General features: G+C 33.8%; 2 protein-coding genes across 5 annotated transcripts; both read left to right on the top strand.

Moving 5' to 3' along the window:
- Positions 1-1,278: 1,278 nt before the first annotated feature.
- LOC110936284 lies at positions 1,279-16,475 on the top strand. Of its 4 annotated transcripts, XM_022178633.2 has the most exons (5): positions 1,279-1,413; positions 1,591-1,687; positions 3,975-4,378; positions 4,493-5,038; positions 11,761-16,475. In XM_022178633.2, exon 5 carries the CDS (start codon positions 12,405-12,407, stop codon positions 13,896-13,898), a length of 1,494 nt encoding a protein of 497 aa, XP_022034325.1. In that variant the 5' UTR covers positions 1,279-1,413; positions 1,591-1,687; positions 3,975-4,378; positions 4,493-5,038; positions 11,761-12,404; the 3' UTR covers positions 13,899-16,475. The 4 variants fall into 4 exon arrangements, with proteins under 4 accessions (XP_022034325.1, XP_035832603.1, XP_035832602.1 ...); XM_035976710.1 differs by having other exon boundaries at positions 1,591-1,646; positions 3,975-5,038; XM_035976709.1 differs by having other exon boundaries at positions 4,074-5,038.
- On the top strand, positions 9,218-10,300 carry LOC118480978 (cyclin-K-like). The gene is made up of 3 exons (XM_035976013.1): positions 9,218-9,278; positions 9,338-9,523; positions 9,810-10,300. The coding sequence occupies exons 1-3, from the start codon at positions 9,218-9,220 to the stop codon at positions 10,298-10,300; spliced, it is 738 nt and encodes a 245-aa protein (XP_035831906.1).
- Positions 16,476-23,038: the final 6,563 nt, after the last annotated feature.

Genomic DNA, 23,038 nt, shown 5'->3' with positions numbered 1-23,038 from the left:
CCGAACCAGTGAGAGAGTATCATGCAGCAGCCTAACACTATTCCCCTACATTGGTTTAACCAAAGGTTTCATTTTTCACCTGTGGGTTCAAAAAGGTTTTACCATTGCCATTTTAGTCCACTAGGTTAACTTTATCCATTTTTTCTGTTAATCAGAAGGGCAATTCGGTCATTTTATACGTAATTATGTTAACTAGAAGCGCAATTTGGCCATATAAAATGACCGAATTGCCCTTCTTGTTAACATAAATAATGATGAAGTTAACCCAGTGGACGAAAATGACAACGATGAAACCTTTTTAGACCCACATGCAAAAAATGAAATCTTTGAAGAAAACTGTCAAAATGGTCCAAAACACATGGACTAAAATTTCATTTAACTCTGAATATAAATTCACATGTGTGTGAGTTGTCCATCAGATCATGTGTAATGGGGCGATATATCACCCACCTTTAAGCCATGACGTCAGCCCACACCAACACAGGGGGCGCTATGGGGTCTTAAAATCTTGTTCCTGTTATGTTGATCGCGGCGTTATGTTGATGGATTTCAAAATTTTGACCGTTTGCAACGGTCATAAAGTAAAAAAAAAAATTAAATTCAATTAATTTTCCATCTCTCATATATAAATATACCCCGATCTTCCATTTTTTTATAAAATCCAATACACTCAACATACTTTCAAACCCTCTTTCTCTCTACTTTTTTTTTCAATCTAGAATTTTTATACAATGCAACCCTTCAACCGCAGTCTTATTCCTCCTCGTTTGAGTGCGGACCCGAACCAAAGTAGCAATCCTACCCGTCCCGTGTTTCCGGTTCCCACTCGACCCACCCCATACGGAACCGGTTTTGTCCATTTTAATCCATTGGGTTAACTTCATCCATTTTTCTGTTAACGAGAAGGACAATTCGGTTATTTTATATATAATTCTGTTAACTAGAAGCACAATTTGGCCATATAAAATGACCGAATTACTCTTCTCGTTAACATAAATAATGAATGAAGTTAACTTAGTAGACAAAAATGATAACAGTAAAACATTTTTGAATCCACAAGTAAAAAGTAAAATCTTTGAACTAAAATGGTCCAAAACATATATACAAAAATTTCATTTAACTCTAAATATAAATTCACACAATGTGTGAGCTGTCTATGATGATGATTGTTCCGCAAAAATAAACAATGAAGTGGCCCTCCTTTTGATTTCACCATTGATTAGATTGAAAGGTAAAGATAGTGGCATATTTTTTATATTTCATTTTTATCGTCTAGCTTTTTGGCTAAATAAAAGCCGACATAACTTTATTTACATTGTATTTGACATGATCTTCCTTTACCACTACTTCAATCCTCTCGTCAATTATTGACCCATCATCTTCTTCACTAGAATCCTCCTCTTCTCCGATCTGGTATGCATCAATCTCTCACCCAACATCTATCCAATTATTTAGTATTGATCTTCTCTTGATTTCGTTTTCTAGATCATTTAATTTCTTCTTCCCCTCCAACTATCCACTCTCTTCGATATTGATCAAAGTATCTTATTGATTTAATTATTTTTTATATATTTTTTTTTTATTTTATAGTTCTTAAGGGGCGAACCTTGGAGGAGCAACAAAATTTGTTGCCATGTAATCTAAAGGTCAGCGTTTCAAGCCATAGAAACATATGCAGGAATATCATGTAGGTTTCCTATTATTTAGTTAAGGCAGTTTCATATATACCGTTACTGTAAAATATCATATATATACACACAAAATTATTAAGGGTAGGGTTCCAGCGTGAACAACCTCTCAAGCGTGAACTGCGTGAACTGATCTGGGCCCTTGATTTCCTTTTTAGTTGTTAAGGGTAGGATTGTAATTATATAAAAAAATAGATTTAAATCATTATTTTAAAAATTAAATTAAGTTACATCTTTCCTAATTTAAATTCATTATCCACATTATGTTTTATTTATTAATAAGATAATTATCAAAAAAACAACAAATCACCATATTTCAATTTTTATTTTTATTTCAGATTCATCACAATCGAATTTTGATTTTTAAGATCCACGTAACCTTCATATTTTAGCGGGATACACATGTGTACTTGGATATAAATAGAACAGTACACATGTGTACTCAGCATCGTACATATGTGTAATTAGCTACATAATACATACATAGAAACAATACCTGTAAAACTATTTTATATTTAACAAATTACAAGTTCCATAATGTTTTCCAAACCAAACAAAAAAAACATATAATTACAAGTTCCAGTTTGGTAGAAACAATAAACCCAACATAATCGGAAAAAACAGAAAACATAATCTTTTACAGTTATTCGCCACGTTATATGCTGAAACATCCTTATCGACCAAGCAAACAAACATATGTGAATCTTCCTTATCGACCTCATACGTGAATCATCCTTGTCGACCTTCCGTCTCCACTTTTCTCATTACGAAATCTCCTATAATAGCACAAAAAAACTCATCAACTAATATTTTGCATAATTCACAAGTGTACATCAACAACCTTACACATTCAATACACAAAAAATTATGAGATATCACAAAAACAGACGCTATACACATGTGTACATCGCGTTAAAATCAGAATACACATGTGTACATCGCATTAAAAACAGAGCAAAATCAGAATAAACATGTGTACATCGCTTTAAAACCAGATCAAACTCAGAATACACATGTGTACATCGCATTAAAACAGAGCAAAAATCAGAATACACGTGTGTACATTGCATTAAACATTGTACCAATAATCATTAAAATTAAATATTAACTAATAAATAAATAAATTAAAACATTAAAAAGGAACCCAATATTTAGGATCTAAAATTTAGATTAGAGATGGGCATCAAAAAAAACATATATTTAACAACCTTTTATGATCTGACAAGTTTCAATTGTTGTTGAATAAAGATTGGGCTGCAACTATTTAATCAAAGTGATTCACGTGATTTTTTATAAAGTGACGAAAATTGTGATCACACCTTAATTCTCATTTGACCAACACTATAGTGGATCTGACAATTCAAATCACATGCAATCACACATGAGTCTGATCACCTCATGTAGACTGACAAACAATTTCTTGGGCCGATGAACACATGTATCAATTTAAAAAACGATTGGGCCGCTGATTATGGATAATCACAAGAACTGACAATTTATCAGATCAAAACTAAAAAAAACCGGTTTCAAACAATACCCAGGTCAATATTGAATCATAAAATTGAGTGCTTACGAAGAAAGGAGATACTTAGGTATGAAACTCGGAAGAAATACGGAGACTGGGACCTCGCGGCGGAGTGTCTGGTGCAGATCGTCGACGGCGAATGGTGGAGGCGGTAGGGATGGATGGAGTCGGACGGTGCTTGGGATTTTGTTCACGCTTGGGATCCGGCAAATGTGAGAGAAAAAAATGGATCTTGAATAAATTTTGAATATTGATTTGTGAGAATGAACGAGATTTATGGAATAATTTAAAATGGAAATTACAAATGTACCCTTTTTCATTTAATTAATTAGTAACAATTAATCAAATAATTACCATCATGCCATTGACTTAAAATCTCAAGATGATAAAAATCAAGGGCCCAGATCAGTTCACGCAGTTCACGCTTGGGATTTTGTTCACGTTTGAACCTAATCCAAATTATTAATATCATATATATATAGAGAGGCATGTTAGTAAGTTAGTTAATTCAGTTAGTTTTGTTAATCTGTTTTCATTGTTTGTATATAAGTTGTGCAATGAGTAACGTTAAACAAGTGTTTCCCTAGTTCATCTCCTTTACAAACAAGATGGTATCAGAGCAATTCTAAGCTCCAATCATCTTCTTCAATCATCATCTTCTTTCTAATTTGTGAAGGAAAATCAAATTTTCATTTCGATTCGACGTCTAATTCCCGATCAAATTTAAATTTCGTTTCTCAAAACATGTCTGATCTTGTCAGATTCAAGTGCGAACACTAATTCATCCAGTAATATGCTGATTGATTCTTCAAATCCTCTAGATCTGCATCCTTCTAATCACCCTAGGATAATTTTCGTAGCCAAATCTTTTGATGGACTTGGAGCATGGAAGAGTGTGATTATCATCACATTATCAGCAAAGAAAAATTAGGGTTTATAGATGGAACCCTTTCCAGACCTATAAATTCTTTTATTGTGTTGTGGCAACGATACAATGATATGGTCGTCTCCTAGATTCTCAAGACTCTATCCAGAGAAATCAGTGAAAGCGTTTTATACATTGAAACTGCACAAAGACTTTGGACCGAACTCAATGGTAGATATAGTCAAGCTAATGGCGCAAAATTGTATCAGTTGTAGAAGAATTTGTCTCAAATCTCTCAAGGTATGATGATATTGCTACTTATTTACTAAAATAAAGTATAGTTTGGATGAGTTAAATGCTTGGATATTACTTAATGTTCTTGTGGTGTATCTCATCGTCTTGCTAAATGAGAAGAAGATCAAAGATTAGTCAACTTTCTTATGGGACTTAACCCTAGTCATGATAATGTGCGAGGAAGTATACTGATGATAAAACCACTTCCGTTAATTAAAGAAGCGTTTACACTTCTCATCCAATATGAGAAATAAAGGAAAATTCATTCAAATAATTCATGTTGGCTTATATGGATCCCTCCTTGAGAACAGATGATAGAAAGAAAAATAATTCTACAAACATTTGATCCTTCAAATAACAGTGCTTGAATATTTTCTTCCTTCAATGGCAAGTCCTCAAACAACTAATGCTTCTAAGGTCTGCTACGAAGCTAAAGTCTGATGGTTCATAAAGTCTGCAAGAGTTAAACCGCTGATAAAGACCAAAGGTCTGCTGGAAGCAAAGGTCTGATCACCCTTTGAAGAAGGTCTGCTAAAGCTTCATCAGAGGATAGAGCTCATCAGAGGATTGGATCATCAGAGTTTGTAATCAGTGTTTTGTAATGCAACAGTGTTTAGCTATAGCAAAGGTTAGGAATTGTTATAGTTGTTAGATGTCATTGTCTAGGTGACGTCAGCAAAGATGTGACAACTGTGATCTGTAATCATCGTATTATGTAAAACAATGACCGTTATCAATAAAACAATATGCTTTGGTGTTATTATGTGTATTTTGGTGTTACTATATGTGCAATTGTGTTTATTAATTTTACAATTTGATTCGATACCAATTTCAAGCTTTAAATCACTTTCTGGAAGGTGATACACAAGCTGGTGCTTAAACGCAATCAGTTTAACGCAACATACACTCCGGAACTGTGACGTAAGCCAAACATACCCTAAATATCCCTTACATAACTTAGAAATAAGTTTTGAAGGATTCGGTATGGCGAAAACATGTTTATTTGAACTAAAGAACTAATTACGACAAAACTGCAAAACGAACGTTGGTGACCACCCGGATAATAATTAAATCCCACAAATATTCTATTATGATTAAAATCTTATTTTAATCAGGTTCGTGTTGAAAATAAATTAAAACGCTTAAAAACATTATTTTTTTTCAAGTTTAAGCGCGTACCGTGTGTTCCTACGCGACACAGTGCTTATACTGCAAAACACAGACAACGAAGCAAACCTAGGAATATGCTAGGAATATGCCAGGAATATACCAGGAATATGCCAAGAATATGTCAGGAATATGCCAGGAATATGCCAGGAATATGCCAGGAATATGCCAGGAATATGCTAGGAATATGCTATATGGAAGGTCTATAAATACCACCATACCATAACTCCATCATTCCACACTCAACACTACACTCCATCTCCTCCCTCCTTCCCCAAATCGGCAGCCATCAACCACCACCCTACCACCATCATTCGACCTTGTTCCATCCATTCTATTACCATACAAGGGTGCAAGGAGACACACAGCGAAGCTTGGTGCGTTCGGAAGTCGAAGGACCGCTCTCATTTTCTTTTATCCACCACTTTTCTACACTCGAACTCCCCTAGCCTTGTGCTAGTAGTAAGTTCCTTAGATCTTCATCTTGTTCATGTTTTTATGTAGTTAATGATGTTAAAGATCAAAAAGAATGGAAATCCTAATGAACATAAACAAGTCTTGAAGTGTAACTAACTAAAGATAGAGTATGGTTAAAGTAGTGTTAAAATGATGAATGAAATATGATATTGCTTGATAAATCTGATATAAATAAGTAATAATCTGCTGTAAGTATTGTTGTGATCGCTAAACATGTTAACGGAATCAATCGAACGCACTTTATGATGATAAAAGACTGAAAACAGCATGCTGATCTGCTTTTCCAGCCACCTTTAACTGGCTGTAACTGCATCGTAACTTAACAAAAACTTTATTTTCTTAAGTCTATAATGTGCTATTATAAAATACGGTTCTAATGACACCGGAATCGTAATTTTAGGACCCCGTTTACTATTTTTAAAGTGTTTTTCCGTAACAGCAGCTTAAGCTGAAATTTTTCTGCTGAAAATGTGCGTCCTGTTTTCAGTCATAACCTGGATTCTGTGTAGGATTAGATCATGAAACTTATACTGTAGATCGTCACTGTTGTCGCCGTGATCCTCCAACTGGAATTACGTCAATCGGACTTACGATTAATTTTTAGTGAATTATTTCGTAGACTGCAATCAGAAAGTAACAAATCTGATTGCAGTCCAGAAAATGAATTTTTATAAAATATTGGTAATGAACTAGACCCCGATATCTTTACAAAATAATATTTGGTTCGTGTAGGACGTTCTGTAAAAATTTGGGAATTTTTGGAATAAGTTAACCATTTTATTTAAATGTCCGAAAACAGTCCAGTTTCATGTATATTAAAACAGAAGTGACATAAGTAGTAATTGCATGCCAAAGTGTGGGTTTTTGATTATTAAAATCATTCTTATTTAATCTAGGGCAGATAAACAATTTGAGGGATTGTGTTAACATTTAAAAACGCACCCGAAGGTGAGTACATAGTTCCCCTATTTTACTATTTTCAATTGTTTTGGGGTGATTCATATGTATCAAAATGATTTCGATGTTTTAACGATGGTTTCACAACGAGTAAGATGGGTTATATTAAACTAATAACGATTTCCATAATGTGAACGAGCTTGTTGGTTGTAATTACATAACGAATGACATTCATTAATTTCGGCCAAACCGACCAGTATTAGGTTATGGTACCATAGGATCCGACAAATCCCGTTATCAGACCGGACCCATGGTTATGTGTGGGTTAGGTGGGTAACGACCGAATCTGATGATTGTTAACTTACCCTTTGGTGGTTTGTTAATACGAGAACAAGTGGAACGATGAACGAGTCACAAAGGTTTGAATGTTGTTAACGAGACGACCAAAAGTAGTTTTCACAATTAAAACGAGAACGATTTGAACCATTGACACGATTCGAATGATTTAAACAAATGAATGATGATCTATAACAAGTACGGGTTGAACGATGTCACACAACGATGTTTACAAACTATATAAACCATACGAGTTTTATTACGAGAACGATTTCCGATTTGGTGTACAAAAACAAATGTTTTGGAGTAAGATTCATGGCATCGAGGTTTATAAATAATAACCAAACTGTTGGCTTGGTTATTTATTTTACAATACAAATATTTTACAAAAACAAGGTTTTCTAATGTCGAATAATGAAGTTATACGAGTTATTTTGACATGCAAACGAGCCATGAATCTGACACTCACGCAAAACCTATGTACCCGCCGGCATTTCTTTGCTGACTTTGTTTTTACATATGTTTCAGGTGAAGTTGCTTAGTGTTGATTGCGAATAGGAAGCTTGCTCACTTAGGACCGGACGAGGCCTTAGTAAATTAATAACGAAAATAGACTGTGTTTGACTTGTTTGTTTAACTTAAGACAATGTTTAATATTTAATGAAATGAAACTCTTCGTATCCATGGTTTGAAACAATAATTCTGTTACAACACTCCCCGGCATTTCCGCCACGATTTGTCGTTTTACGTGGTCGGGGTGTGACAAAAGATTCCACAGCGGTTAGGTTTGTACTATAAATAGAACAGTGCATGTAGTGTTCTATTGGATCACTTCACATACTTGCATTTTGTACGAACAAACACAGTGATCTAAGGCTGAAGAGGATTTTGTATTCATGCATACGTAAATCAATCATTCAATTGAAAGTATTCATGATGAAAGCAAATCTCTCATTGTTTATGTTATAAAGTTTACATTCATTCCGCTACAAATTATATCATCTTTTTATCATCTTCCATTTGTTCATCTTAAACAAACACAAACACAAACAATTCAAACTCAGATCCTAACAATTCATTTATTTCTGAATCTGTTGCCATGAAGGTTTCGAATCAGGCTTTTAATGGAAGATTTAATAACAAAAAACTCTTGTATGTTCACCTTGTAAGAAGAATGAGCACATTGCAAGCAAGTGTTATCATCTTGTTTGGTTTCCTTACGACTTTAAATTTACAAAAACTAAAAGATTTGCCAGAAATGTATTGTTTGATGAGAAAGACAATAACGACTAGTTCATTGAGTCACCTGCTGGGGTATATCTTTTAAGAGCAACAGTGCCCTCAGTAATAACACTTTCCAATAATTCAGTTTTGATCACTAAATGTTCTTCTAATATTATTGTTAGTATTAAGATTTGGCGTCATTGACTTGGATGTTTACCATTTTATAAATTCAAGCAGTTAAATCTTTGTTCTCATACATATATGGATCCAATTACACCTTGTGATATCCGTCCCAAAGCAAGCCAACATCACCTTCCATTCCCCGTAGTCACAGATTTGAATCTCCTTCTCACATGTTTGAACTCATTCACATTGACGTTTGGAGACCATGTTTGTGACATTTGACAAATTCCTAGGTTAATCCGTACACCCTAATTGTACATATTTGTTAAATCTGTGTTCACAAGGCTTGTGATTAAATGACAAATAAGTGCAAACAATTGTGTATTGTATAACTAAAAATAAACAATCACAAGCGAGAAATCATCATCAACATCTGGTTTTCATTTATAATCAAATGGTCACAAAAAGTTTTATAGAAGATTGACTCAACGGACTCCCCCTCAGATTGATCACTAAACAATTCTGTTCATATAAAAGCAAATTGATGATGAGCTATGGAAGTCAGCGCAACCCATCCTTCATACTCAGAAGAATTTGTCTGATTCCAACCACAACACTCACATGGAACTTATCAGAGTTATGGTTGATGCTAGGTATAAAGATACACAAGCTGACATAAGTGGCATTAAAGAATATATGCTCAAACTTACTGGCACTTCCCTACACCAATCTTTGAAAAAGATGATGATGGTGATGGTGATGGTGATGATCCAAAACCAAAGGTCCAACAACAGCCAAAGTCTGCTAAACAACAATCTGCTGCAAAAGCTTCATATGCTGGAAAGAAAAAAGGGATTAATGAGACCCTAAACAAGAAGGCTGAAGAGATAGCTTTAGAAAAGCAGAAGAAGCAAGATACAGAAGAAAGCAAAGCTTACAATTAGGAAAAAGAACAGGAGGGGAAGAGAAAAAAAGGAAAACATTGGTACTTCACAAAGAAGAAAGTCTTTTAGAAATAATAGACCACCAATTGCCACCTTTCCTAAAACTACTGCTACTCCTACAAAACTTGTATCCTCTGCTACACCCAAAACCAAACCCCTTAACACAACAAAACCTTCCCAACAACAACCATCTTAAAAGAAGCAAAAGAAAGCTTCACCACCATCTCACCATTAACCCAACAGATGCTGATGAAAAAATGTATCAGCAGATGTTAGCCAAACAGCTGTTAAGACACCAGTGGTTTCAGCAGATGTTAGCCTATCCTCTGCTACAATCAATTTAAATACACCATCAACACAACCACCTCCAACACCACAAAGATTTCCTTCACACCCACCTTCACCACCTAAACAACCTCCACCACCGAAAATCGCTTATGTACGAAAAAGAAAAACTTTTGTTCTACAACAAGATGATGAGGAGATTCCATCACCAATCCCCTTATCATCTGCCCCCATGCAAACCATTCCATCCTCATCACTTCCTCCTAAATCCACTTTGACTCCTCCAATTGGTTCACTACCATCAGTCATCCCCCTGGCCGCTAAATATCCTCTAGAGTTGCTCACTGTTCAAGGTGAAATTGAGTCATTCTTCAAAATAGAGGATCTATCTAAAAGAACATTCCCATCTCTTTATGACTTCAGGAAGCCTCAGAACTTGGATGAGTATTTGAAAATGAAAGTAAGACAGAGATGATAGCTAAAGAAGATAGCAAAGGGCTGGGTAACAGGAAATACCAAGGTCAACTATCACATGAGCTTAGCAAAGTCAGAAAGCTTGCAGACTTTGCTAAGAACCTTAGTAAATCCATGTCTGAGCGGCCAATAGATATTGAGCTTGAAAAGGAACTGAGGGTTGATTACATTGATCACATAATGAAACACAAGCTATACAAAGCAACCAGGTCTCAATTCAAAGGCTGGTCATCAAATGCTCTTATGGAAGAAATTGACAGAATCACTAAAATGAACAATGATCCTATGGTCAAGAAAACTCCACCTAATGGAAAGAAAGCCAAGCAAGTGGATCCAGATGAAGCATTGAAATTTAAGAGAATGAGAGCAGAGCTTGTGGCTGCTGATTATGCATCAACAAGATCAATTGCCATATGGTCAAAACTAAATATAGAGGAGACCTACAAAAAACTGGAAGAGCTTAGAGCCAAAGATCCAATTGTTCCTCAAAAGCCAGTTTATCCCACAACCATTGTTGGCAGGCCTCAACAGACCCAAACCTCCAAAAAGCTTCTCTTAACATCTGCTTTACCCGCAAATGCCTTGAATCAATTAAAAAGGCAAAAGCAGACTGATGAGGAAGATGAGCAGAGGTTTGAAGAATACAGAAAAGAGGCAATCAAATGTCAGATTGAGTTCCACATAGATGATGCTGCTGACCAACTCACTGCCTAATTAACTGAAACTATTAAAAGGTTGGCAAGCAGACCGCAATCACCAAATGCATCCCTAATAAGTCTTGTCCTAAGAAAACCATCTGATCCAAAAATACTAAAGTGGAATTCATCCTCAAACACCCACATATTGACTTTGCTCAGATCAAATGATGATGTTGAACGGATAAAAATGAAGGATGCATACGGTCTGAATGCATGTGACCTTCAATATCTTTTGAAACTTCAACTTGAAAGGGATGATGAAGAAAACATGATTTCCTTGGACTTTGAATTACAGTTCAAAGGGTAAGGGAAATGTTGATAAGAAATAAAGACCAAAAATAAAGAAGGGTTTTGACATCATCTGTTCTGGGGGGAGATTGTTAGCTCATGTGGATCCCACCTTGATAACAGATGATAGAAAGCCAAAATAATTCTGCAAACATTTGATCCTTCAAATAATAGTGCTTGAATCCTTCCTTCAATGGCAAGTCATCAAACAACTGATGCTTCTAAGGTTTGCTACAAAGCTAAAGTTTGATGGTTCATAAAGTCTGCTAGAGTTAAACCGCTGATGAAGACTAAAGGTCTGCTGGAAGCAAAGGTCTGATCACCCTTTGAAGAAGGTCTGCTAAAGCTTCATCAGAGGATAGAGCTTATCAGAGGATTGGATCATCAGAGTTTGTAATCAGTGTTTTATAATGTAATAGTGTTTAGCTATAGTAGAGGTTAGGAGTTGTTATAGTTTTTAGATGTCATTTTTTAGGTGACGTCAGCAAAGATTCCACAGTGGTTAGGTTTGTACAATAAATAGAACAGTGCATGTACTGTTATATTGGATCACTTCACACACTTGCATTTTGTACGAACAAACACAATGATCTAAGGCTGAGGGGGAGTTTGTATTCATGTATACGTAAATCAATCATTCAATTGAAAGTATTCATGATTAAAGCAAATCTCTCATTGTTTGTGTTATAAAGTTTACATTCATTCCACTGCAAATTATTTCATTTTTTTTATCATCTTCCATTTGTTCATCTTAAACAAACACAAACAATTCAAACTAAGATCCTAACAATTAGTATCCGAGTATAGGTCAATAAAGTTCGATTTAACAATCAATTTGATATAAAAGATCGGCTCAGTTCATTGATATCGTTTGTTCGTATTAGTTGAAAAACAGAGTTAGAATTTTAATCACGTTCAAAGTAGTTTAAACAAAAAAACTTTGTAAAACAACCAAAATATCTCAAAACACACAAGATCCTCATAACACTGGCACCCTGTATAAGCCACCTATGCTTGTCAAATCTGAGTACAATATCTGGCAACGTAGGATAGGTCATATTCTTGCACAGCAAAAAAACCGGTTGCTGGAAATCGGTTATCTTTGGACCACATGTTCCGATGGTGCCGAGTGCAGAAGACCTCAAGGTCCAAGTACCTAAGAAGCCTGAGAACTACTTTGAGCAGGATTTTCAGAAAATTGAGTTAGATGTTAAAGCATTCAGTATAGTTGCTACAGCACTACCCAATGATATTTATGCTAGCCTATTACATTGTAACAGTGCAAAAGAGTTATGGGATGCACTAAAAGAGCAATTCAGTGGCATAGAAGAGTTCATTGAGAAAAACAGAGAAGTGTTGAACCAACAATATGAAATGTTTTGTCATATAAAAGGAGAGTCGTTAACCCAACAGTTTGAAAGGTTTAATTGTCTGATTAGTGAGTTAAAACTGGTTAATGTGGAATATGCTAACTTAACTTTAAATAGTAGGTTTCTTAGATCATTGCCAGAAAAATGGGACACTATAGCCTTTGTTATTAGAAACTCTATGGGTTTTAAGGAGATGAGTTTGACTCAACTTCATTGTAGGCTCCTCACTTATGAGAGAGAGCTTAACCAGAAAAAGAAGTTACAAGAGTCTGAAAAAGTGGCTGATGACCACTCTTTTGGTAGTACAACACTTTTTGGTCAGGAAGAATCATCTGGTAGCACTAAGGATCAGAGTTATGATCATTTCATTGACATAACATCTGGTGGAGCATTCAACTCTAATCCTTACTCACCCAAGTATGCTTTTACAGCTAATGGGGAAAATCAGATCTCTGATAACTTGTCCTTTGAATTAAATGACCTTCAACATTTTGACCCCATAAATTTGAAAGAGATGGACATTTTACATCAACTTGCCTTGTTAAGTGTGAGAACAAGCAAGTTTTACAAAAGAACTGGTAGGAAGTTTCCAGGGTTGCATGGGAATTTAAAAGTTGGGTTAGATAAATCAAAGATTAAGTGTTATAAGTGTAACAGGCTTGGTCACTTTGCTAGGGAATGTAGGAGTCAAAACAGTGGTCCTATAATCACTCACCCCAGTCAAAGACCTCAAAACACCCAAAACACTGTTCATTATTCCCAATATACCCCTGCTCCTCAAATGCAAAACACTGCTCATTTTGCACACCCTGTAAACACTGTTCATGTCCAGTATGTCCAAACCACTGTTCCTCAAATTCAATATGTTCAAGTCCCAGCACTCCATGTCCAAGTGCAAGATGCACAAACATCGGCTCCAGCAGAGGCCAGTCAACAGAGCTTCTTTACACAAGGCTTTGTTGATTGGAGCAGCTTATCTGAGGATTTAATTGATGAAAATTTTGCTCTAGTTGCTAATTATGATGTTTTACCTGATGAATTTTATTTTATGGCACTAGAAACAATACCAAAAGGGCTTGAATCTGAGGAAGTGGAGTCCAAATCTGAAATGGTAGAAGAAAAAGCTAAAACAGATGTTACAGCAGAAAATGTTGGTGAACAGATGTTAGAAGAAAAGGTTGTTGAACCTCTGTTGGAACCTCTAACTGATCCACGTATTGACTTTGCTCATATCAAATGGTGATGTTGAAAGGATAAAAATGAAGGATGCATATGGTCTGAATGTATGTGACCTTCAAGATATTTTGAACCTTCAACTTGAAAGGGATAATGAAGAAGACATGATTTCCTTGGACTTTGAATTATAGTTCAAAGACAAATCGGGGAAATGATGATGAGAAATAAAGATCAAGAATAAAGAAAGGTTTTGGCATCATCTGTTCTAGGGGGAGATTGTTAGCTCATGTGGATCCCACCTTGAGAACAGATGATAGAAAGCCAAAATAAATCTTCAAACATTTGATCCTTCAAATAACAGTGCTTGAATATTTTCTTCCTTCAATGGCAAGTCATCAAACAACTACTGCTTCTAAGGTTTGCTACAAAGCTAAAGTCTGATGGTTCATAAAGTCTGCTAGAGCTAAACCACCGATGAAGACCAAAGGTCTGCTGGAAGCAAATGTCTGATCACTCTTTGAAGAAGGTCTGCTAAAGCTTCATCAGAGGATAGAGCTCATCAGAGGATTGGATCATCAGAGTTTGTAACCAGTGTTTGTTTTATAATGTAACAGTGTTTAGCTATAGTAGAGGTTAGGAGTTATTATAATTGCTAGATGTCATTGTCTAGGTGACGTCAGCAAAGATTCCACAGGGGTTAGGTTTGTACTATAAATAGAACAGTGCATGTACTGTTCTATTGGATCACTTCACACACTTGCATTTTGTACGAACAAACACAGTGATCTAAGGCTGAAGAGGAGTTTGTATTCATGCATACGTAAATCAATCATTCAATTGAAAGTATTCATGATGAAAGCAAATCTCTCATTGTTTGTGTTATAAAGTTTACATTCATTCCGTTACAAATTATTTCATCTTTTTATCATCTTCCATTTGTTCATCTTAAACAAACACAAACACAAACAATTCAAACTCAGATCCTAACAATTTATTTGTTTCTGAATCTGCTGCCATGAATGTTCCGAATTAGGCTTTTAATGGAAGATTTAATAACAAAAAACTCTTGTATGTTCACACTGTAAGAAGAATGGGCACATTGCAAGCAAGTGTTATCATCTTGTTAGGTTTCCTAAGGACTTTAAATTTACAAAAACTAAAAGATTTGCCGGAAATGTGTTGTTTGATGAGAAAGACAATAACGACTAGTTCATTGAGTCACCGGTTTCACAGTCACCTGCTGGGGTATATCTTTTAAGAGCAACAATGCCCTCAATAACAACACTTTCCAATAATTTAATTTTGTTTACTAAATGTTCTTATAATATTGTTGTTAGTATTAAGATTTGGCATCATTGACTTGGATGTTTACCATTTTACAAATTCAAGCAGTTAAATCTTTGTTCTCATACACATATGGATCCAATTACACCCTGTGATATTTGTCCCAAAGCAAGCCAACATCACCTTCCTTTTTCCCATAGTCACAGATTCGCATCTCCTTCTCACATGTTTAAACTCATTCACATTGACGTATGGAGACCATATTTGTGACATTCGACAAATTCCTAGGTTAATCCGTACACCCTAATAGTACATATGTTAAATCTGTGTTTACAAGGCTTGTGATTAAATGACAAATAAGTGCAAACAATTTTGTATTGTATAACTAAAGATAAACAATCACAAGCGAGAAATCATCATCAACGTCTGTTTTTCAATAATAATCAAATAATCACAAAAAAGTTTTATAGAAGACTGACTCTACAAACTCCCCGTTAGACAAAAAACAATTCTGTTCGTATAAAAGAAAAGGTGATGTGTGTGATCAAATAGATCTCTAACAGGTGAGATCTATTTATACTAAGTACGAAAGCTATGTTTGTGATTGGCTGACATTACCCTGATAGTGACATCTAATAGCCCTAATAGAAAAGATTCCACAGATGTTGCAAACATATGTAAAAATCAAACAACTTTTAAAACTATGCTAAACTCTGTTTAGAAACTAATATTGTTACATTGGGAAACAACTATTAAGCTACGCTCTGTTGCTTTGTTCCAAGCATCTGTTTGGCCAGACAGATGTTTGGTCTTCATCAGCAGACCTTTGCTTCAACAGACTTTACGACTTGAACATACCGTGTTTCTTCATAAATAGCGGTTCCAAGGCCTCAAACAGATGTTAGCTGGTCTTCAACAGATGCTCTGATTTAGGTGTTCAAGATTCTCTATCTTTGGGAGGAATCTGGTTCAGTCTTCTATTTGTTTCTTGATCACTTGATCATGTTATGGCTTTTGGATATCATCCGTTTTTTGTAAGTCCAACAATATTTATATTAATTCTGTGCATTCAAATTTAGTTATTATTATTCGAGTCCATAAAGTCTAGCAAAGTTTGGGTAGATGCATGGGTTTGAATTTGGTAACCGTTAGATATCGTCTTATCGTGTAAGGGTAAAATTGTATGAAACTAACGTTGGTGATTATCCGGTAAATTTTTATTAACAGGAATTATTCCAATATACCTGGAACATTAAACCAATTGCATTAGTATGTGCTTTCGTGTGGAAAATTGATAAAACCATAATACATATAGAATAATATCGTATTTTCCGATTTTCTCGCGTATTTGTTAATTTTGTCACAATTTAACACCACTACTTAGCATTTTTTCACCAAACTATGAGTAATTGAGCACTTAACTATTGTCGAGTAACATTTAAGCCCTAACTAGTGTGTAATTGGATGAAACTAGATGTAAAGTAACAATTACATGCAAACCAAACTAAACAAAAATCTTTAGGAGACAAGGTTTATTAAACAAGTAACACTTTTCACAACCCCCTGCCTCTTTTTCGGCCTAAACCCAACCCCAAGACACCCTCAAAGTTTGTTTAACTTATTTGACTAGCCATAATGTGCATGCTTAGTCTTGTAACTTAGCACTTCTAATCACATCCTCATATGGTGTGCTCTATGTTCAAGATTTCGCTTTTACAATATTTCATTCATACAAATTTTTCAATTTTTCATGTTTTGAACAAACAGCATCCGGGTTCTTCTCAAATCTCACAATATATTAAAGAGAAATGGAATTTATTAAAGATTCAGAGCACCTTCGTATACCATTGAAGGATATAAAAATAGCCACTGAAAACTTCACTACACTCATCGGAAAAGGTGGGTTTGGCAACGTTTACAAAGGAGAACTCTCACTTTTGGGTAAACTTACTTCTATTGCTGTAAAGAGATTAGATTCTAACATTTCTGGTCAAGGGTTTAAAGAGTTTTTAACAGAAATTCATTTGCTCTCCCGATATAAACATCCAAACTTGGTCTCCCTTCTTGGCTTCTGTCACGACCCCCGACCCCATCCTGGCCGGAATCGGAAGCCGTGAGCAGTCCAGTGGTACCAGTGATTATTTTTGAAAAACATTGCAGCGGAAATTTCATCAGGACCGTGAGTTAGGAAAAATATCAGAGTTTAGAAACACCAGATTTTATTTAAATAGATGGAATAAATTCCATGTTTTACAAAGGTAGCTTTTAATAAAAACAATATTTCTTAATCTGATTTAATTAATAAAATAAGCCACTTCTTGAAGTCTTTTAGTGCCGGATCCAATCCTTACTCCAATCTACTGTAATTACCTGAAACGCGTTTTAAAAAGGTTTTGTCAGCGGGAAATACTGAGTGAATCATTCATTTTACTGAAAATGACACATTTATTTTAATACACAGTGTTAAGATCTTTTACGCATGTTTCTGATATCAACCAACTACCCACAGTATTTGTCACTCGACCGGATCTGTGACAGTGGTCATATCACCATTGGCTGCCCCAATGAATGACGTAAATCAATTAAAATTAGGTTCGCCCACCTAAAATGATTTAAACTGTAGTAATGTGCACAATACCCCACATACTGGCTGTAATTTGGTGATTACATCAACTTAATCACTGTAATTATAATTCTGAAAATAATTTGGAGTATTGTAAAAACAGTTGATAAAAAGAGAATGACTCACATTATAATCATGCAGATTCATACGGCCAAAGTTTAGTCTACACATAAGCCTTGATATATTGCAGATTTACACAGGCAGAGCTTAGCCTATTGATTTAGCCTTGTAACCTAGTGCATACGAACTAGGTAGGTAACTTAATACAACAATTACGATAACTCATGAGATCAAATTCTCACAACGAACGACAAAGTGCGATACTTAAACATCCATCGATTTAACGACGAATGACAAAGTATAACCCTAATGTGGGTGGCACTTAAACATCCATTGGATATATTGATCGGTCGGAAAATGAATCGTAATAGCGATCGAGTTAATACCCTGTATCGTAGCAGCACCCCGCTATACTAATTAGTGATTCGTGTGTGTTTTAAGAGTATAACTCCGTGTGTATTACGACGTTCATAAACCGACTGCCAATGTCTGCTATTTATACTAATTTTTGGGACAGGCTTACGGACCGTAAGCCATATCCCTTACGGTCCGTAAGGGACACCTATTTATCATAGGTCGGCCATGGTTGGGACTAGCTATGCTTAATCAATAAAATTAACCAATCAGCTTTCTACAACGATTATTTTAGATAATCGTCCAACTAGGGTTTACCCCCCTCGAGTTTTAGGGGCCCTGATCCTGATTCTTTTTATTCTGAAAATTTTAGGGATTGTGTAGAATTACTTGGGTGTCTTAACTAGGGTTTCCTATTAGGTAAATAAAATAATAGATATAACTTTTGACGAGATTTGTTTACAAAAATAATAGTTTTGGGTGAATCACAAAAAGAGAATAAAATGGTGAGAAAAAGGAATGGACCCACTGTGTAACTTTAGGGTTCAACTAGAAAGACTCCTGGTATAAATTTTGGGTATAACTTCTGAGCTATTAAAAATATATAATGCACTCATGGTAAGTATAGTAACCCTAAATCAACCTTGTCCCGATGTCCCGAGACAGAATCCTAACGAACTTAGTCGGGCAGAGCCCTGACATGCGTTATGGGACTCAGATCAATCGGAAAGGGTAGCGGTGATCGGGAGTTACAATACTTATAACAGGGCAGGGTTTTATTATTATTATAAGGTAAATAAAATATATATACGTATATATTTTGAGAGAGTGTAGGTGATGGAAAGAAAGTGGAGAAAGAAAATAATGATTTGAAAGCTTCTGTTGAATGCCTATTTATACCATGTAAGGTAGCTTAGGGACTACGAAAATTGAGACACGTATGAATTCTGCATTAAATTTATTCTTATCTATTTGATGCCATATACACCTGTCCACCTTTCTTATTCTTTTCAACTATTTTTATTATTACTTTATTTAAATGGGACACGTAATGGTGTTATTCAATATATTATGTAGGACACATCCTACTTTCTAGGTTTCAATTTAGTTATTATTGGTTTATTATATAAAAATATAAAGGGGACACCAAATTTAGAAATGGAACATGACAGTTCCTTCAATTTGTGGAATTATATATATATATATATATATATATATATATATATATATATATATATATATATATATATATATATATATATTATTCTCTTTTGATTTCTATCAAAAAAATACATGTAGACAAAATAGGGTACGAAAGGTTTTATTTTTATATTATTGTATTTTATATTTTATTAACTTAACTACTTTAATTATTTAGCGTGTATTACTTCTAAAATACGACGTTTTATAAAATAATAAATATATCATTGGAACCAGAATATTTTTGTCTACATTTGGGTCTTAAGTTTCATTAAAATAGAGTAGGTTCAAAATACAATATATTTTTATAGTTTAACTATTATAGGGTTCCTAGGCCCGTCTAGGAATTTCATATTTCAAATTTTCAACTTACCCATAAGCTACCCGTCTAATAATATAAGTTTTTTTTTATACTTTTATTTTATTAGAAATGTCAACAATATACAAGCCAATTAAGTAATATAATATTTCAACCAACTATATATAAAATATTGTTTAAAACTATTTGGGTTGAATATTTATATTGAAAATAAACTAGTTACTAGTTTACCAGTGGTTAATAAATTTAACTAAACCTATAATTCTTATATAAAAATAGGGATGTTATATTCTCCCTACCTTGTTTTAAATCTCGTCCTCGAGATTTTGGGTTACGATATTTCTTTTGTTAAAAGAAAGCTTACTTTGATTGTCAACTGAGGAAGACTTAGAATTGACAGGTTCAAAAATAAAAGCATGAAAAATGATTTGCCAAATATCGAATTATGATATGAGAAAATCAAAGTGTTGAGATGAGTGAATTGCAAAGATACACCAAAAGACAATAGAGTTAGTGTATCATTATTTAAAGTTCCAAATTGTTTTTTTTTTAATTGTAAAACAATGTGATAGTATACTATTAGTGACCATAATTTTCATATTATGTCCTAGAGATAAGAATAAGTTGTTTTGACATGACTAACCATTATATTTGTAAAGCAAATAAAATTTGGTATTTATATGTAAATGGTCACCACTTTTAAATATTATTTTAGTATTTTACTATACTATGTAAAATAATTTATATTTTCTATGTAATATATATATATATATATTACAAAACATCGTAATGAAGTTTATTGCATTACAAAATATTTTAGTATTATTATTTTATAAAAGAAATCACTATTATTTATAACATTAAATGAAAGTTATAAATAAAGGTGTAAAAATATTTATTGTACAAAAATATTTATAAAATATTTTGTAAATATATAATACTTAATGGGTTAGTTCTATGTGATTACTTATTTTCATTTTGAAACCATATAACGTTGTGAATGTAGTTACAAATGTTGTAAATAAGTGAAAACAGTGGCTATTCTTATATAGTGCAATGTTCTCCTAATCCAATGTAATTGATAACTACCATATTATTCTTATATGGTTATTTTCTTGCCAAAGCATTACGGTACATAGTTACCACAAACATGTAATATATAATTTTATTTGTCCCTCAAATTCTTGTATTTGTTTTATGAAAATATGTCTTTTTTTTACAGTAAAATATATATATTTATATATATAAGTAAAATTTTACTAAATAAGTATGATGACTTACTTTATATATATTAAATAGTTATTATCATTGTTGGATATTGGTTAGTACTGCCTTGTTTAAGCATAGGTGATCAGTCCATGCCTAACTAAGGCTATGCTATCCAATACCTGTCTTGATAATACCCTTAATACTTAAAAATAATATTAATACCTACTATTATTAATATTTTATTACAAATATTTACTAAAAATAAATAATTTAAACGAGATTAGCGAAATTTTCGAATGTTGTGAAAAATGTCACCACACGGTGATTGAAATCAAAGAAATGATTTGATGAATTCGAAGACTAAACAAGCATGTTATGGTTCAAGAGAATTGAAGTGCTTGTCGGGACTATTTTGAATATGATGGCTTCAATCCATCATGTGGGACTTTGAATTGAATACGTAATGCGAGCAAGTTCAAACAATTGAACTTGGTGTAAACAAAACGAGTTCATGTATTAATAAGAAATTTTGAATATGGTTTCAACAAAAACCATGTATGCTAAAGGAAATTGAGTTTTTCAAGAAACTTATTGACTCGGTATCAAAGAGTCAACGTTTTGCAATAAACGGGGTTTATAAATGCAAAGATCAAGTATAGTAATATGATATTTGAACTAAAAATAACAAAATGGAATGAAGCCCTCCAGTGGTTTTTATAAATCAAACGAACCACATGCGCAACAAACAGTGCATGTGTAAAGTGTGGATTTACCAAGAAATGAAATAGATCAATATTTGCTACTATGAAAGAAATCCTCATGGTATGATGACTATTAGAGGAAGTAAAAATACGAAAGTCAACTCTTTATAGGCAGAAGTTAGAATTGCAACGAAAGAAATATAAGAATTTCTTATCTGGAATTTCGTGTGATAACTATTTGTTAAATGACATTTATCAGAGAATGTCGAATGAAGTGAAATGAAATTGGGGATTTGCAAAAATATATGACTTCTTTTGTAGCACTAATAATTATGACTCAGGTTATACTATGCACCGATGTTTGTGAAATATTGTTCCAACGTACCTCAGCGAGATTTTTATCGTTTGTAAGATCATGTGGCAAAGTGCTGCTTTTTGATTAGGAGTTCTTTTTCTGACAGAATTTAGTATTGGTATCATCGTGCCCAAATTCATATTTTTCAAAGGTCCTGCCTTGGAAATTGTATGTGATATACTTTGATGTCTTGCGGACGTGAAATTTTAGGTTTCATGTGTTTTCTGGTGCATTAGCACAACTTTAGATGTTTCTTACTTGCGTTAATAGTTTATGGTAGTATATTGGAAATTCTTATATTTTTGATGGTGTTCCAACTTATAGAATTTCCATTTGTTATTATCGCATGAGTTACGAGACAGATGATCAAACGAAATAATGTTTGATATCGGAATTAAAGATATAAGAGAATTCTGATAAAGAAATCTAGAAGTATTATTGACACCTATGCTTGTGTTTTATTCTTGATTATCAATCGTTAAGGTTTTGGAATTTTTTATGCATATCTATATAATCAAATATTTCACATGCTGTAATATACATACCTTTTATAAGGTCAATGTATTTATCAGATTCATATTTCCAAAAACCAGTCAGATATTTAGTCATGATACTTATTTAGGGAAATCTTGTCACTTGTTTGACATACTATGTACCCCGTCTTATCCGATTCGCGCCGGAGAGGTAATCTCAGTATATCCGGATAAGCTGGAGAGTCTGCTACTCTATACCCAGTTTTGTCGGAAAAATTTTCTATTTCTCATAAATAGTATCTTTTCAAGATTTTAAAAGTGCCTCTTCTATTAGGGCTTTTATCCAGAATCAAGGAAATTTGTATTTCCATAACATATCTTTATTCTAAACCAAGTAATATCAATAAACAAGAATAAATAGTAATTAAATGCTATTGCCTGCTAGTCGTTATTCTTATTGAATACCAATTATACTTATTTATACTTATATAAGTAATTTTATCTTGAAGCTTATATTAAGACAAAATTCTTAAGTTCGAGTCTAAATATCATTCAGAGTGCTATCAGATAATATTAATTTCTAATTCTCCGTTTAAACTTAGGTATTGTTATAACACCTAATTGCGTAA

The sequence above is a fragment of the Helianthus annuus genome, chromosome 8 (assembly GCF_002127325.2).
Source record: "Helianthus annuus cultivar XRQ/B chromosome 8, HanXRQr2.0-SUNRISE, whole genome shotgun sequence".
NCBI classification, from domain to species: domain Eukaryota; kingdom Viridiplantae; phylum Streptophyta; class Magnoliopsida; order Asterales; family Asteraceae; genus Helianthus; species Helianthus annuus.
The sequence above is the reverse complement of the archived record's forward strand: the minus strand, read 5'-3'. Positions and strand labels throughout refer to the sequence as shown.